The sequence below is a fragment of the Nyctereutes procyonoides genome, unplaced genomic scaffold, assembly GCF_905146905.1.
Source record: "Nyctereutes procyonoides isolate TBG_1078 unplaced genomic scaffold, NYPRO_anot_genome, whole genome shotgun sequence".
Classification (NCBI taxonomy): domain Eukaryota; kingdom Metazoa; phylum Chordata; class Mammalia; order Carnivora; family Canidae; genus Nyctereutes; species Nyctereutes procyonoides.
This window is the reverse complement of record NW_026575033.1, coordinates 19,925,177-19,937,716: the sequence shown is the minus strand read 5'-3', so window position 1 is coordinate 19,937,716 and position 12,540 is coordinate 19,925,177. Positions and strand designations below refer to the sequence as shown.

At 36.7% G+C, this 12,540-nt stretch overlaps 1 protein-coding gene across 4 annotated transcripts in view; it reads left to right on the top strand.

Moving 5' to 3' along the window:
• The window catches only part of VPS36 (vacuolar protein sorting 36 homolog), a 50,054-nt gene extending 37,792 nt beyond the window's left edge, over positions 1-12,262 (top strand). For 3 of the 4 annotated variants that reach the window (XM_055317482.1, XM_055317479.1, XM_055317480.1), the window contains exons 7-14: positions 2,830-2,862; positions 2,971-3,048; positions 3,673-3,807; positions 5,275-5,340; positions 6,813-6,877; positions 7,454-7,538; positions 8,424-8,500; positions 8,586-12,262. In XM_055317482.1, the coding sequence (XP_055173457.1) occupies positions 2,830-2,862; positions 2,971-3,048; positions 3,673-3,807; positions 5,275-5,340; positions 6,813-6,877; positions 7,454-7,538; positions 8,424-8,500; positions 8,586-8,679 (633 nt within the window). In that variant the 3' untranslated portion in view covers positions 8,680-12,262. The remainder of the gene's footprint in view (positions 1-2,829; positions 2,863-2,970; positions 3,049-3,672; positions 3,808-5,274; positions 5,341-6,812; positions 6,878-7,453; positions 7,539-8,423; positions 8,501-8,585) is intronic. The other variant, XM_055317481.1, reaches the window with a different exon arrangement.
• The last annotated feature ends 278 nt before the right edge of the window (positions 12,263-12,540 follow it).

Here is a 12,540-nt window from a genome sequence, read left to right as displayed (position 1 = left end):
TTATCCAGAGAAGTAATCATCTCAGAGCTAGTGACTAGATTCAGAAGCCAGATTATGAGAGCTCTGGTCTCCTTGATTTCAGATCACGTGTAGTTCCTACTACAGTATGGCCACTCTCCTTGCCATTTGGAAGGTACTGTCACTATCCTTTTCTAGTGACATTTGCATCATTTTACGTGACAGTTTTGGAGATGGCATGGTGCAGTGAACTAATTTTGAATTATTAGTATTTTTCTGAGTGGTGCCATATTAATTTGGTGTTCAAAATTACATTTTTCTTAATTTATGAAATGCCATTCTGTTTTAATATAATTTTCATGGAGTTGCATAGTCCAGAGGATTCAACTCAATCATCATGCTCTCTCACACAGGTTAGTGATTTATTTAGCAGGTGGTTCCTGCTCCCTGCTTTGTACAAACCCTGCATCAGATAGAGGTTTTAGATATGACAGCGCACCAGATAGGCAGGCAAACAGGCATTCCCTGCAGTGGGAGAGATACCGTGTTAGAGAAAACAGTGCCTGCAACAGGAACACATTACATGGCCTCTGACTTCCTTGGGGGTCAGGGAAGGCTTGTTAGTGCATGTAATGGAATTGAGGCCTGAAAGTTTAGCAGGTGCTAACAAATGACTTGTAAGGGGGATCCCTGGGTGGCGCAGTGGTTTGGTGCCTGCCTTTGGCCCAGGGCGCGATCCTGGAGACCCGGGATCAAATCCCACGTCGGGCTCCCGGTGCATGGAGCCTGCTTCTCCCTCTGCCTGTGTCTCTGCCTCTCTCTCTCTCTCTGTGTGTGTGTGCCTATCATAAATAAATAAAAATTAAATAAATAAATAAACAAACAAACAAATGACTTGTAGGGATAAGAGGATCCAGGTAGAAGGAACAGAATATGTAATGGTAGAGAATCAAGAAAACTGAAATGGAGTAGGGTGCCTGGGTGCTCAGTCAGTTAAGCATCCAACTCTTGGTTTTGGCTCATGTCATGATCTCAGGGTGGTGGCATTGAGTCCCACGTTGGGCTCAGGGCTGAGCATGGAGTCTCTACCTCTCTCTCTGCCCCTCCCCTGCACATACATGCACACTCTCACTGTCTCTCTGAAAAAAAAAAAAAAGAAAGAAAGAAAAGAAAAAGCTGAAACAAAATTAAAAAATATATTAATAGTTACTGAAGCTAATAACCAAAGAATGGAGTGGAAATTTGACTGTAGACATGATAGAAGAATAGATAGTTATATAAACTGGCAGATAAAATAATAGATTGAGCAAATGCATCTATTTTGCATTTGTACATATGTTGCTTTAATTTTATTGTAGGTACCTATTTTTTAGGTAATTGGCTAGTTTCAAATTTTAGAATAGTAATACAGATAGAAGTAAGAAAGTTTTTGTGTTTTATGATTACTTAAAATACAGGTAATTCTTCTAAGACACTAAAATATCTACTTTTTATGGGCTGTAAGCAGTGAGGCTAATTTACATATTCTGTATTCTTTGTGGACCCATTATTACTTTTAGCATATTTTTTCTATGAAAATGTAACAGTAAATAATGTGATTTACCGTATCCAATTTTTTAAAGTGTTGTCTTACTAGTTTTCTTTACACCGGTAAGAGAAATATATTAATATTTTGTATAAGAATAGAAGTGTGTAAAGCATGTTGTTTTATTTTTGAAAACTAGGTTGGTGTGTGATTTGCCTTCCATTTCAGTGTTAGAGTGACTTAGTTTCAGAGCTGGTGCCCAGAGTTTCCCACAAAAGGTTTCCTGCATCTGCTGGCTGTTGCTGATAAGAATCCAATGTTTAAGCCTTTTGTTTATCTGAGGAAATTCCTGTTAGGTGTGTGCACATTCCTCTTTGTTTTCAGTATTAGCCTTAGTAAGTTTGGCTATAAGAATTTTACACAACACTCTATTCTTTTAGCAAAATTCTTTTGCAGATGGGGGCTACTTTTCTGCATGTAATTAAGATGGGCATGAGCTAATCTGAATCCGTTGACCACTGTTCTATATGGACTAAAAAAATTTTCATTTAATGGCAAGTTGCTTCATTGGTTTAAAAAGTAACATCTATGCACATCATTTGGAAGATGTTCTTCCCTGGAAGTATATTTTTGGTAATATGAAGTAAATTTTTTATAAGTATGTCTGAGTTTGAAGAAGACTGAAGTGGATATTCATTGTAGTAAATCAAACTATAGATGAGTTTTATTTAAGTATGTTTTGGTGGCATTCAATGTTTTTCTTTTGTGATACCCACTATATCCAAAGCTGCAGGTATAATCTATTCAAGATTTAGAGGCTGATGTCTACAGTTCCAGTTGAATCACACCTGCTATCACACAAGATCGTAGGGCCCAAGGAAGTATTGTGGCAGCTGCACATTGTGGCAGCTGCACATTGCACATTGTGGCAGCTGCACACTGCCAGGAAAGCTTACAGATCTTTGATTCTCAACCTCCTATCAGGAAATGGTTTTGGGAAAAACCAGTGACAAATTTTCTTACTTGTGTGAAAGAACATTAAATAATATTTTCTACACAATTTATTATTTATGTCACCTTTTGTTTGTTTAATCAATAATAACTTTTTTAATATGTGAAAGGTTTTTCACAGTTTTGGAAATTTTATGGTTTCTTAGCTAACCTGAATTCTTAGAATAAGGTACATTTATTATTACTTCTGTAAAAATTTATATAAATTGATATTTGTAAGAAATTTTCAAAAATCTTTAGTCTAAGGAAGAAACTAGAGCGCTTCAGTAATGAAGTAATTTAAAACATTTTAATGCTTTAGATAGATTCCAACAAAAACTCATTTCTCATTTCAGGCTTTTGAAGACCTCAGCAAGCTAATGGTCAAGGTATGTGTGATTTGTACCTATTGAATCCTTACCAGTTATGATATGAGTTTTGTTAACAGACACTTTGGGGACAGGATTTTTTTCAGTCTTTTACTGTTCTCTTGACAGGCTAAGGAAATGGTGGAGTTATCAAAATCAATTGCTAATAAAATTAAAGACAAGCAAGGTGACATCACTGAAGATGAGGTAATAGGCTGCTTTTTTAAGGCATTAAACCAGATTAGACAAATAACACAGTGATGTTTTGGTAGTTAGCAGTTTCTTTTTAATGTAGTGATTTCTGTTACGGCTTGCAGATCTATGAAAATATTAAAGAAAAAGTCAACCATAAAAACTTGGTTGGTTCCAGTAGGATTAAAAGATACTTTAGTACCTTCTCTTGGAGTGTGGATAAGAGAGATATTGAAATAAGTAAGGAGTGGTTGTTTTATACACATCCATACGTTTGATATTTATTTCATTAAAATTGTCTACAATCTGGTCACAGCCATTATCTTTCCTAAGTTTTTGGCTATATCATTTGGTTGGCATTAAATTTATCACAGTTGTTACGTAAACTTCTTCTTACACCAAACTTGTGAAGTCAGTAGAGTATGAGACATCAAGACAGGAGAAGGAAGAATAATTAGTTTTATGCAGGGAACTACTAGAAATGTACTTTTTAGAATTTACACTATAGAAACAAGGTAGAAGAAATGGATGGATATGGAAATAATTGAGTAGAATTGAATTTATGATAGAAAGATTGTTAGGGTAGAGAGACTAATGCTGCTTATTTGTCTTTTTGTGCACTTTCTTCTCTCATTATAGACCATCAGGTTTAAATCCTATTTGCTGAGCATGGGAATAGCTAACCCAGTTACCAGGGAAACCTATGGCTCCGGCACACAGTACCACATGCAGCTGGCCAAACAGCTGGCTGGAATACTGCAGGGGCCACTAGAGGTAAAAACAAAACCTAAGTGATCTTTTTCAGCTGTGTTAAATTATTTCCAAGTCATCAGAGATCTTAACACGAGTTTAACTCGTTTTCTAGTGTGACTCCTCTTCAACCATATGTTATTTTTTTCTTTCAGGAATATTAAGTTAGTTTGGTATACTTATTAGTGGATTTTGTTGTCAACATCTAGATTGTTTTCAATTTCCATTTCAGATATCTGTAACTTTGATAGGAAGTTTTTCTTCTCTCTTGTTTTCGAAAGGAAATATATGATTTCTAGATGCTTACATATATGCCTATATATCTAATCTTCATATAAGTGTACTATTTCTCATTTCACAATACAGATTAATCTTCCAACATTACTCAGGCAATCAAAACTTCATTTATTAAAACACTTACATTAAGAAGTATTTCTGTCAGGACAAAATAGAGTATAAAGAATCCCTGCATGTCTCTCATCCAAATTCATGTGTAAGCAGCCTCCACTCAAAATTACTTTAAGGCAGTCCCAGACATCACATCACTTTGTAAATTCTTCAGTATGTAATACTGAATTATCATTCAAGACATCATAAAGATGCCTTTAAATGTAATTATAATCCCATTTCACACATGAAAAGTTAGAATAGTTTTTTAATGTTCTCATATGTCTGGTTTGTATTCATATCTCTCACAATTAGTTTGTTCAAATCAGGATGCATTGCTTTTGGTTGATTTGTCTCTCAAGGCTTTTTAAAAAAATTCCATGGGTTTCTCCTTCTCCTCCTATCTCTTTTTTCTCTTCCATACAATTTATTTATTGAAGAAACTAGTGATTTATCTTATAGTGTCTCAGAGGGCAACCCTCTCAGGTCCCCTCCCTCTTTGGGGAGCTTTGAACTGTTACTCAATAAACTTTATTTTGCTGCCCACCACACACAAAAAAGAGTGTCTCAGAGTTTGGATTTTATTGAATTGTATGTTAACATACTTCCCTGCCCCATGTATTCCTTAGGTAGACTGATATTTCTACCTAGAAGTTCCTTTTTTTTTTTTTTTCCTGACAGATATTTCATAGAGGGTTCTGTGCATTTCCATCAGGAGGTACATAATGTCTTTGTGATGTAACAGCAGGCAATAACAGTCAGCATCTAGACCTGTTACTTCATTTGGGGTTACAATGGTGATATTCCTATTTAATTCCATAATTTCTTCATTTATTAGTTGTAATAACTTAAAACATTTAAATACACTTGTTGTAGAGGCTCTCTTTTCATTTAAGTGAATGTTAAAACAATAATGATGTTAAAGTCCAGGTATTGAATTTGAAACACCTCATGTATCTGACTAGGTTTTCCAGTGTGTAAATTTAGTTTTTGAAGATTTCTTAGAACGTTTTATGATTCCTGATTCCATTCTGATTATGATTTCTGTTAAGAAATGCTACCTGGTGCCAATTATAATACTTTTAAATTTTCATATTTTAACAGGAACGAGGGGGAATAATGTCACTCACGGAGGTGTACTGTTTAGTAAACCGAGCTCGAGGAATGGAAGTAAGAATAGAGCATTTATATATTCTTTAACTAAATATAGACTTTCTTAATATAACATAAATTCCCCAAAGCAAATACAGTTTGAGGACGGGATGAGAATATACAAACTATTTGGAAAGCAGTATGGTGTAGTGAAAAGAATCCTCTGCTGCCTTGGGATCTAGGAGGAAGACTCTGTCCTTTGTTTTGCCGGTGATGTGCTAAGTGACCTGGAGTAGCTCACTTAACCTCCCTGAGACTCAATTCTCTTACATTTTAAGCCAGGATTTGGACTGTTACCTTCTGGCTTTAATATTCTCTGTGTATTTTGTAGTTAATTAGATTGTATCTGATGCCATCCAGAGTACTGGATGTTACCTATGCTGGACTAACTGGGTTGGATGCAGGTTGCCTGTAGAGAAACGGGGAGAGCTGCCCCTCTCCTCTGGCTCTGAAATAGCAGTGGCTGTTCCCCAACATTCCTTGTCCCTTCACACATACATGTCCTTGGCCCCCAAGTTCTGATTTGTGCACTCTTCGTGTCCGTTAGTCAAACATGGTTTTGTGGTGTCAGCTGTCATCTCTCTGCGAATAGTTCATAGATATGTCTTTCCAGTGCTCCCCACAGTCCCAAGTTGAGCCTCTGCTCTGTTTTTATTTGAGCAGCCGTCCTGACTGCCATTGGCAAGTACTGACTATTTCCCAGGCACTCTGCACATGTTACCCCATTTGTCCTCCCAGTAACTCAGTGAGGTAGCTGCTCTCATTCTCACCATCTAGGGCATAATACGAGGATAAGGAATTTGAGGCTCAGAAAGATTAAATTATTTGACCAAGGCTGTGCCTGGAAACAGTGGTTTGACAGGCATTTGGACAGGCGGTCCTAGCTTTGGAGCCATTCCGTGTGATTATACTTGTCAGCCACCACACTGGGCTGACTCTTTAAGATTGCCTGGTCTGGAAGGGTGGCTACGAACTAGCTACATGTGACATCTGGGACCTTGAAATACAGTTAATCCAAACTAAGATGTGCTGTAAGTGTAAATTACCAGCTTTAGAGGACTTGGTACAGAATAAAGGAATGTTAAATATTCATAATTTTTATATTGATTATATGTTGGCATTTTACATTGGTGGGTTAAAGTACATGTATTGTAATCAATTTCACCTTTTTCTTTTTATTAGATTAATACAACACCTAGAAAATTTTAAATTATGTATATGGTTTCATTGTTTTCTGTAAGCACTGCTTTGCTTCTTTGTTAATCCTTTTTGCCTTACAGTGATTAAGCCACCTAAAATCCTTAATAAATTATAATTTTTATATTTTTATTTAAAAAAAAATTTTAAAATACACTCCATGCCCAAAGATCAAGTCACAGATAAATGATATTTGTTAAATTTTCTCTTCTGTTTTAGTGATCATTATAATTATATAGCATCGCTCTATTAATTTGCAGTGTAAACTGGATTTTTTTTTTTCCCCCTATTAGTTGCTCTCACCAGAAGATTTGGTGAATGCATGCAAGATGCTGGAAGCGCTAAAATTACCTCTCAGGTAAAAGAACCTCTGCAGGAAGCCTGCCAACTAGAGCCACTATTCCATACAGAGTAGACAGGAAGGTCCTGCCAGGCCTGCCGTCTATGTGGTGAGCCAACATATTGCCCGTCTTGGAATTAAATGAGCAGAATTCACTTGTCATCCTAGCTTCCCTCCTTATCGGGGCTATGCATGAGCTGAGGGGCCAGTAGCCCAACTCTTATTGATTTGGGGGCAGTGAGATAAGAATGTAGGCTTTTCCTAGAACATCAGAATAACCAGCCCTTCTGCTAGACATTGTGTGTTAGTTTCTGGAGATTTAAAAGTACAGATGTTCAGCTGTGAATTATTTTTTCTTCTCTTCAGGTTAAAAAGAGTGCCAGACATATTTTTTTTTTAGCATATGGATTATAGTTCATACTTTTATTAAATGTTTATTCATAAGCATTTTAGTTATGCTGTAGTTGCTTGTGGTTATGTTTTAAACATTGCCCCCATACTTGGGCATAAAAGAAAGCACAGGATATTTGCACCTCTTTAGTAGTTGAAGATCCTAGATATTCACAGCTTTGTTTTCCCATCTGTGATTTTTAGGCTCCGAGTTTTTGACAGTGGTGTCATGGTAATTGAGCTTCAGAGCCACAAAGAAGAGGAAATGGTGGCCTCAGCCTTGGAGACAGTATGTGAACCCTGTTTCCTCCTCATCAGTCTGCCCACCAAGATTTGAATGCTTAGCAACTCCAGAAACAGGATTTCCTTTTGAATTTAACTTTACTAAAAAGTCATGTTTGTAGACCCAATTAAAAACACCTATTATTAACAATACTAAATACTAATTAAAATTACGCTTCTAAAGCTTTTAAAACTTACCAAGGAGAATTGAAATTAATGACATACTATCTTTTTGTTTGAAGCTCAGTCTTGCAGACAGGTTTTTAACTTTGTTAATCAGAATATTACCCTTGACTGAACTTTTTCTTTCAGTGACACCTACATAAGCAGTATTATATAACATCACAAGTAGTTTTATGAAATCATTGCTTCAAAAAATATGACAAGCAACTGTAGTTTACTGGATTTTACTGCTATTACTCATTAGGATACTTGAAATATCCTTCATAGACTCTGGTGACCGTATTTAATTTAACTCATACATTTTAAACTAGATGAAAACCTCAAGACTATAGATATTTCTACCATTTATTTTATGTTAAATCTATATATAAGGTTCTTTTACTGGAACATGCAGTATGCACTCAGTGAGAATTTGTTATCTGTTCTTTTTCAGGATGTCAAAGTTCTAGGGTTCAGTACAGTGCCTTTGTTACACTATAGAAGGCTTCATGATATCTTAGGCTCTACTGTATTTTTCTCAGTCCTGGAACGTTTGTAGAATTAAACATTAGTGAAAAGATTTAGTTCTATAGTGAATATTCTTTGTATTTTACTAGGAAATCCAGTAAATTGTATCCTGAGTAAACTGGTAAACACTCTCCCTAGGTTAGTACCTAATTTAGTGTCTAAGTTACCACTTTTTTTTTTTTTCTTGTTGTGTTTCTGTTAGGTTTCAGAAAAGGGATCCCTGACATCAGAAGAGTTTGCTAAGCTGGTGGGAATGTCTGTCCTCCTAGCTAAGGAAAGGTAAGTGAGATCCTTGCTCTTCATTAGAATTATATTTGTATTTCTGAATGGATAAATGATTGTGGATTTCCCCCTTGATTCCTAGGTTGCTTCTTGCAGAGAAGATGGGCCACCTTTGCCGAGATGATTCTGTGGAAGGCTTGCGGTTTTACCCAAATTTATTTATGACCCAGAGCTAAGGGTTTTATATTTCAAATACTTCTTGTTCATATACTTGTATCACGTAGAATTTGTAGGACATTGAGCTCAGAGTAAACCCTGATAATCTGAGAATTTCTGGAATGTTATACTATAATATAAAACCCTTTTTTAAAAAATTTATTTATTGATGAGACAGACAGAGAGAGAGAGAGAGAGAGAGAGAGGCAGGCAGAGACACAGGCAGAGGGAGAAGCAGGCTCCCTGCAGGGAGCCTGACGTGGGACTCGATCCCGGGTCTCCAGGATCACGCCCTGGGCAGAAAGTCGCGCTAAACCACTGAGCCACCCGGGCTTCCCAATATAAAACCCTTTTAATTTCTCCCTAAATATTATGATCCAGGAAGTTTCCTTAGGATAAATATAGAGAAAATACAGAAAACTGAATGCCACTATGATTTTGAAATCATGCTACAGTTGATAGAACCTTCAGAGTTTAACTTGAAATATGGTGGCTTTTAACTTCATATGACCTTTTTTTTTTTTTTAAAAGGGGGGGTTAGTTTAGTTAATGGGGGAAGAAAGAAGTTGCATGTTTGGACAGACCAGATCATTTTTCTGGTGTGACTAAAATTCATTGAATTATAAACAAAGTTTTTCTCTGCATCAAATGTGCCCATTTTGGAGGGGCAGGGCTCATGAAGCAAGTCGTACCTACAATGTAGTTTGAGAACTGATGACATTGGAACAGAATATGAAACTGCAGAATGGCATATGAGGCTCCTTTCCTACGGGCTTTTCTTTAGAAGCAGTCATAAGCATGTCTTCAACAGATACTTTAAAAAAGGAGAGAATTGTATTTGACTTAATGTATGTGTGTGTGTGTGTGTATATATATATGGTGTGTGTGTGTGTGTGTGTATATATATATATAGTCTGACTCATTTTTTTTTTCAAGTGATGATTTCATGGCTGGCATTTAAAGAATGCAACTATCTCATTTTGTTTAAAAAATGCTGTGGATTTTGAAACTGAATTAACAAGCTATATAGACACGCCCAGAGATCTGATTACAAATTTGGAAAGTAGAGGACTGAGAAATTCCCTAGGATTGTGTGGGTGGAGAGGCGGGGAGAACCTTTGAGTAGCTTAACAGGAACCTTGGTGCTCTTTGACCTCAAAAATCAAGGACAAGAATTGAACACCAATAAAAAATGAATTTATTATTTAAAAAAAGAAATCAAGGACGGGAACAAAGAAGGTAGACAAGTAACCGGTCTCCTTTTCCTACCCTTAAGGAGTTTCAGTAAGGAGCTTTAAAAAATCTTTTTTTGTTCCAGCAATAATTTTTTTTCTTTACCCCATACATTAGAAGTTGTGTAGAGAAACTATCTCACTGAAAAGTATTACCAAGATAACAAAAACTGGCTAATGTTGGATGTAGACATTGAATACTATTTCTGACTTCCTGTGTTATTGCTAGCCAGCATATGGTGTGTTGGCATTGCCTCAAACTCAGGGATCCCACAGGGACAGAAGGGGATTCCCCCCACCTTTCCAAGACTGCTGAAAATAGAAAGTAGTGATATTGTTTGGCCCAGCCTCCAGAAAGGATAGTGTCTGTATTGAGATAACTGTGGTGACTAGCAGAACGGGATACCCCAACCCACACTCTGGGATCCTGGAGGTGTTGTCACCAAATGAGGTGAGGGTCACTGCCAGTGGCTACTACAAATGCCCTTTGGGGAAGTGGCAGGGATCCTCAGCTGCAGACCTAAGGGGATCCTAGCACTGTAGCCACCCACAGTCCGTCCCTGACCCCTGCCTGCAAAAGTGGCTGTTGCTGCTTCACATCCTCCAGTGTCATGGGAACATCTTGGCTGAGGCATCCTGCCTTCCTGCTTGTCTTCATTTACCAGACTTGTGGATTCTATAGTGTGATGACAGATCCCCCAATTTCCTCACTGCTCAGCCTCGGGTTTGTTTGGGGGGGAATCCAATATCTGGCTGCTCATGTCTTTCAGGCCATTGTGTAAACTTGTTTGTGTGGCACTCCTATTTCTAGGTTGTACTCACACTGCTGTACACGCACATTCATGTACACAAGCACGCACACACGATATCTCAGTCTGGCTAGGGTTTTTTAAACATTACAAAAATAAAAAATCTCTTTCAGCTGTTGGAATGGGTTGCAGCTAAGATTGTTTGAGCTAACTGGACTTAGGTCTTACAATCTGGATTCATTATCGCACACTCCCCTGGTTCAACAACATACTTATTAACATTAGTATGATGACACATTAATAAAAATGGAGCAATCTAAATTGTATAAGGTGAACTAAAGAGGAAGGAAAGTGACATGAATATATTTTGCAAATGGCACATTAATTAAAAAAGTATTATTTTACTGTTTTATTTTTAAAGTGGGCATTCTCTACGGTTTCCAGTCCTCTATGTTTTTTATCCCTCCCCTGTTTGTTTGTTTTTTTGGCCAAATAAGGTATAAAGTTATGTTTAAATACAACCAATCAGGCCCTAAATGCAAAAAACTCATCTTGGTGCTTATCACTGGTATAATTATTATTTTTGCTCTTAGGAGCATAAATTTGTAGCTTTATAGTAATGGAATTTTTCTAGTCACTGTCAAAAATTTTTGTAGATTGTACGAGTAAATATTGTTTTCAGGGTTAAATGATTGGAATTGATGTATATAGAGTAAAATTACTGTAAAACTTTTACATGATTTTCCTTAACTTGGTGTTCTTTTCAAAATACTCTTTGAAAAATACATGAAAGTGATAAACCTTAAATCCGAATAAGCTAATATGTTAAGATTTTTTTCTTTATGACCTCAAAATCTTACTGTTTTAGTCTTTTTAAAAGAATGGGAAATGGCTCTTGAACTGTTTTTTTGTTTTTTGTTTTGATTCTTGATGTGAACTCCACTGTTGACTGACCTTGTGTATTCACATGAATGTACTATCTCTCATTCCCTATAACCAGACTGGCTTGAGCAGACATAGACTCGTCATGTCCTCATTCTCATTCTCTGCCCAGCAATCTCAGCATTTTCATTTTGATACAGTAGAGTCACACTCATAAGCTGGTTATATTTTTAGACCGTGCCTCGGAATTAAATCAAGCATGCTCAGAATTATCCCTGAAAATCTCAAATTGCCAGTGAAGTTCTCTGTATAGTCTTACAGTTAGAATCCCTATAGAGTGATACACAGGTATGAATATATTATGAATATAGTAAGTATACTATATACAATACACAATAAAAACTACATAGCAACAGTAGACTCTTTTAACACCAATAATTAAACTTTAAATGTGTGTTTTGTTTTCTGGGCACTAGGTATGCTTGAATTTATGTAAATTTATTGCTAATTCCATGCCTTGTGATAGATCTAGAGTGTGAGCTCCACAAGGGTAAAGACTTTTATCTGGTTTGTTCGTGAATATATCCTCAGAGCCTAGAACAGGGCCCAGCACACAGTAAGCATTCAATAAATATTAACTGAATGAGTGAACTCTGATGTATATACCTATTTATAACCTGGCTCCATTTATCCTACTTTATCTGCCATTCAATTCAATTAAAAAAAATTTTTTTAATACATATTGACTGTATGAGGAATTATGTGGGTCACTGGTTGGTTGGGGCGGGAGGGGGGGAGGGAGGAACAAAATGAATATGTTACATCCTCTGCCTTTACCCTGGGGGCCTAGTTGAGGAAATAGACATGTGGACGATATCTGAAGAAAGAACGAAGTGCTTTTCATAGAAGCGGCACAAGTACTATGCTGTGCAAGGCAGAAGGAAGATCCTCCAGTCCGGATGGAGGGATCTAGAAAGGCCTTGTAGGAGAGGAAGAGCCTCTTATACTAGGCTCACAA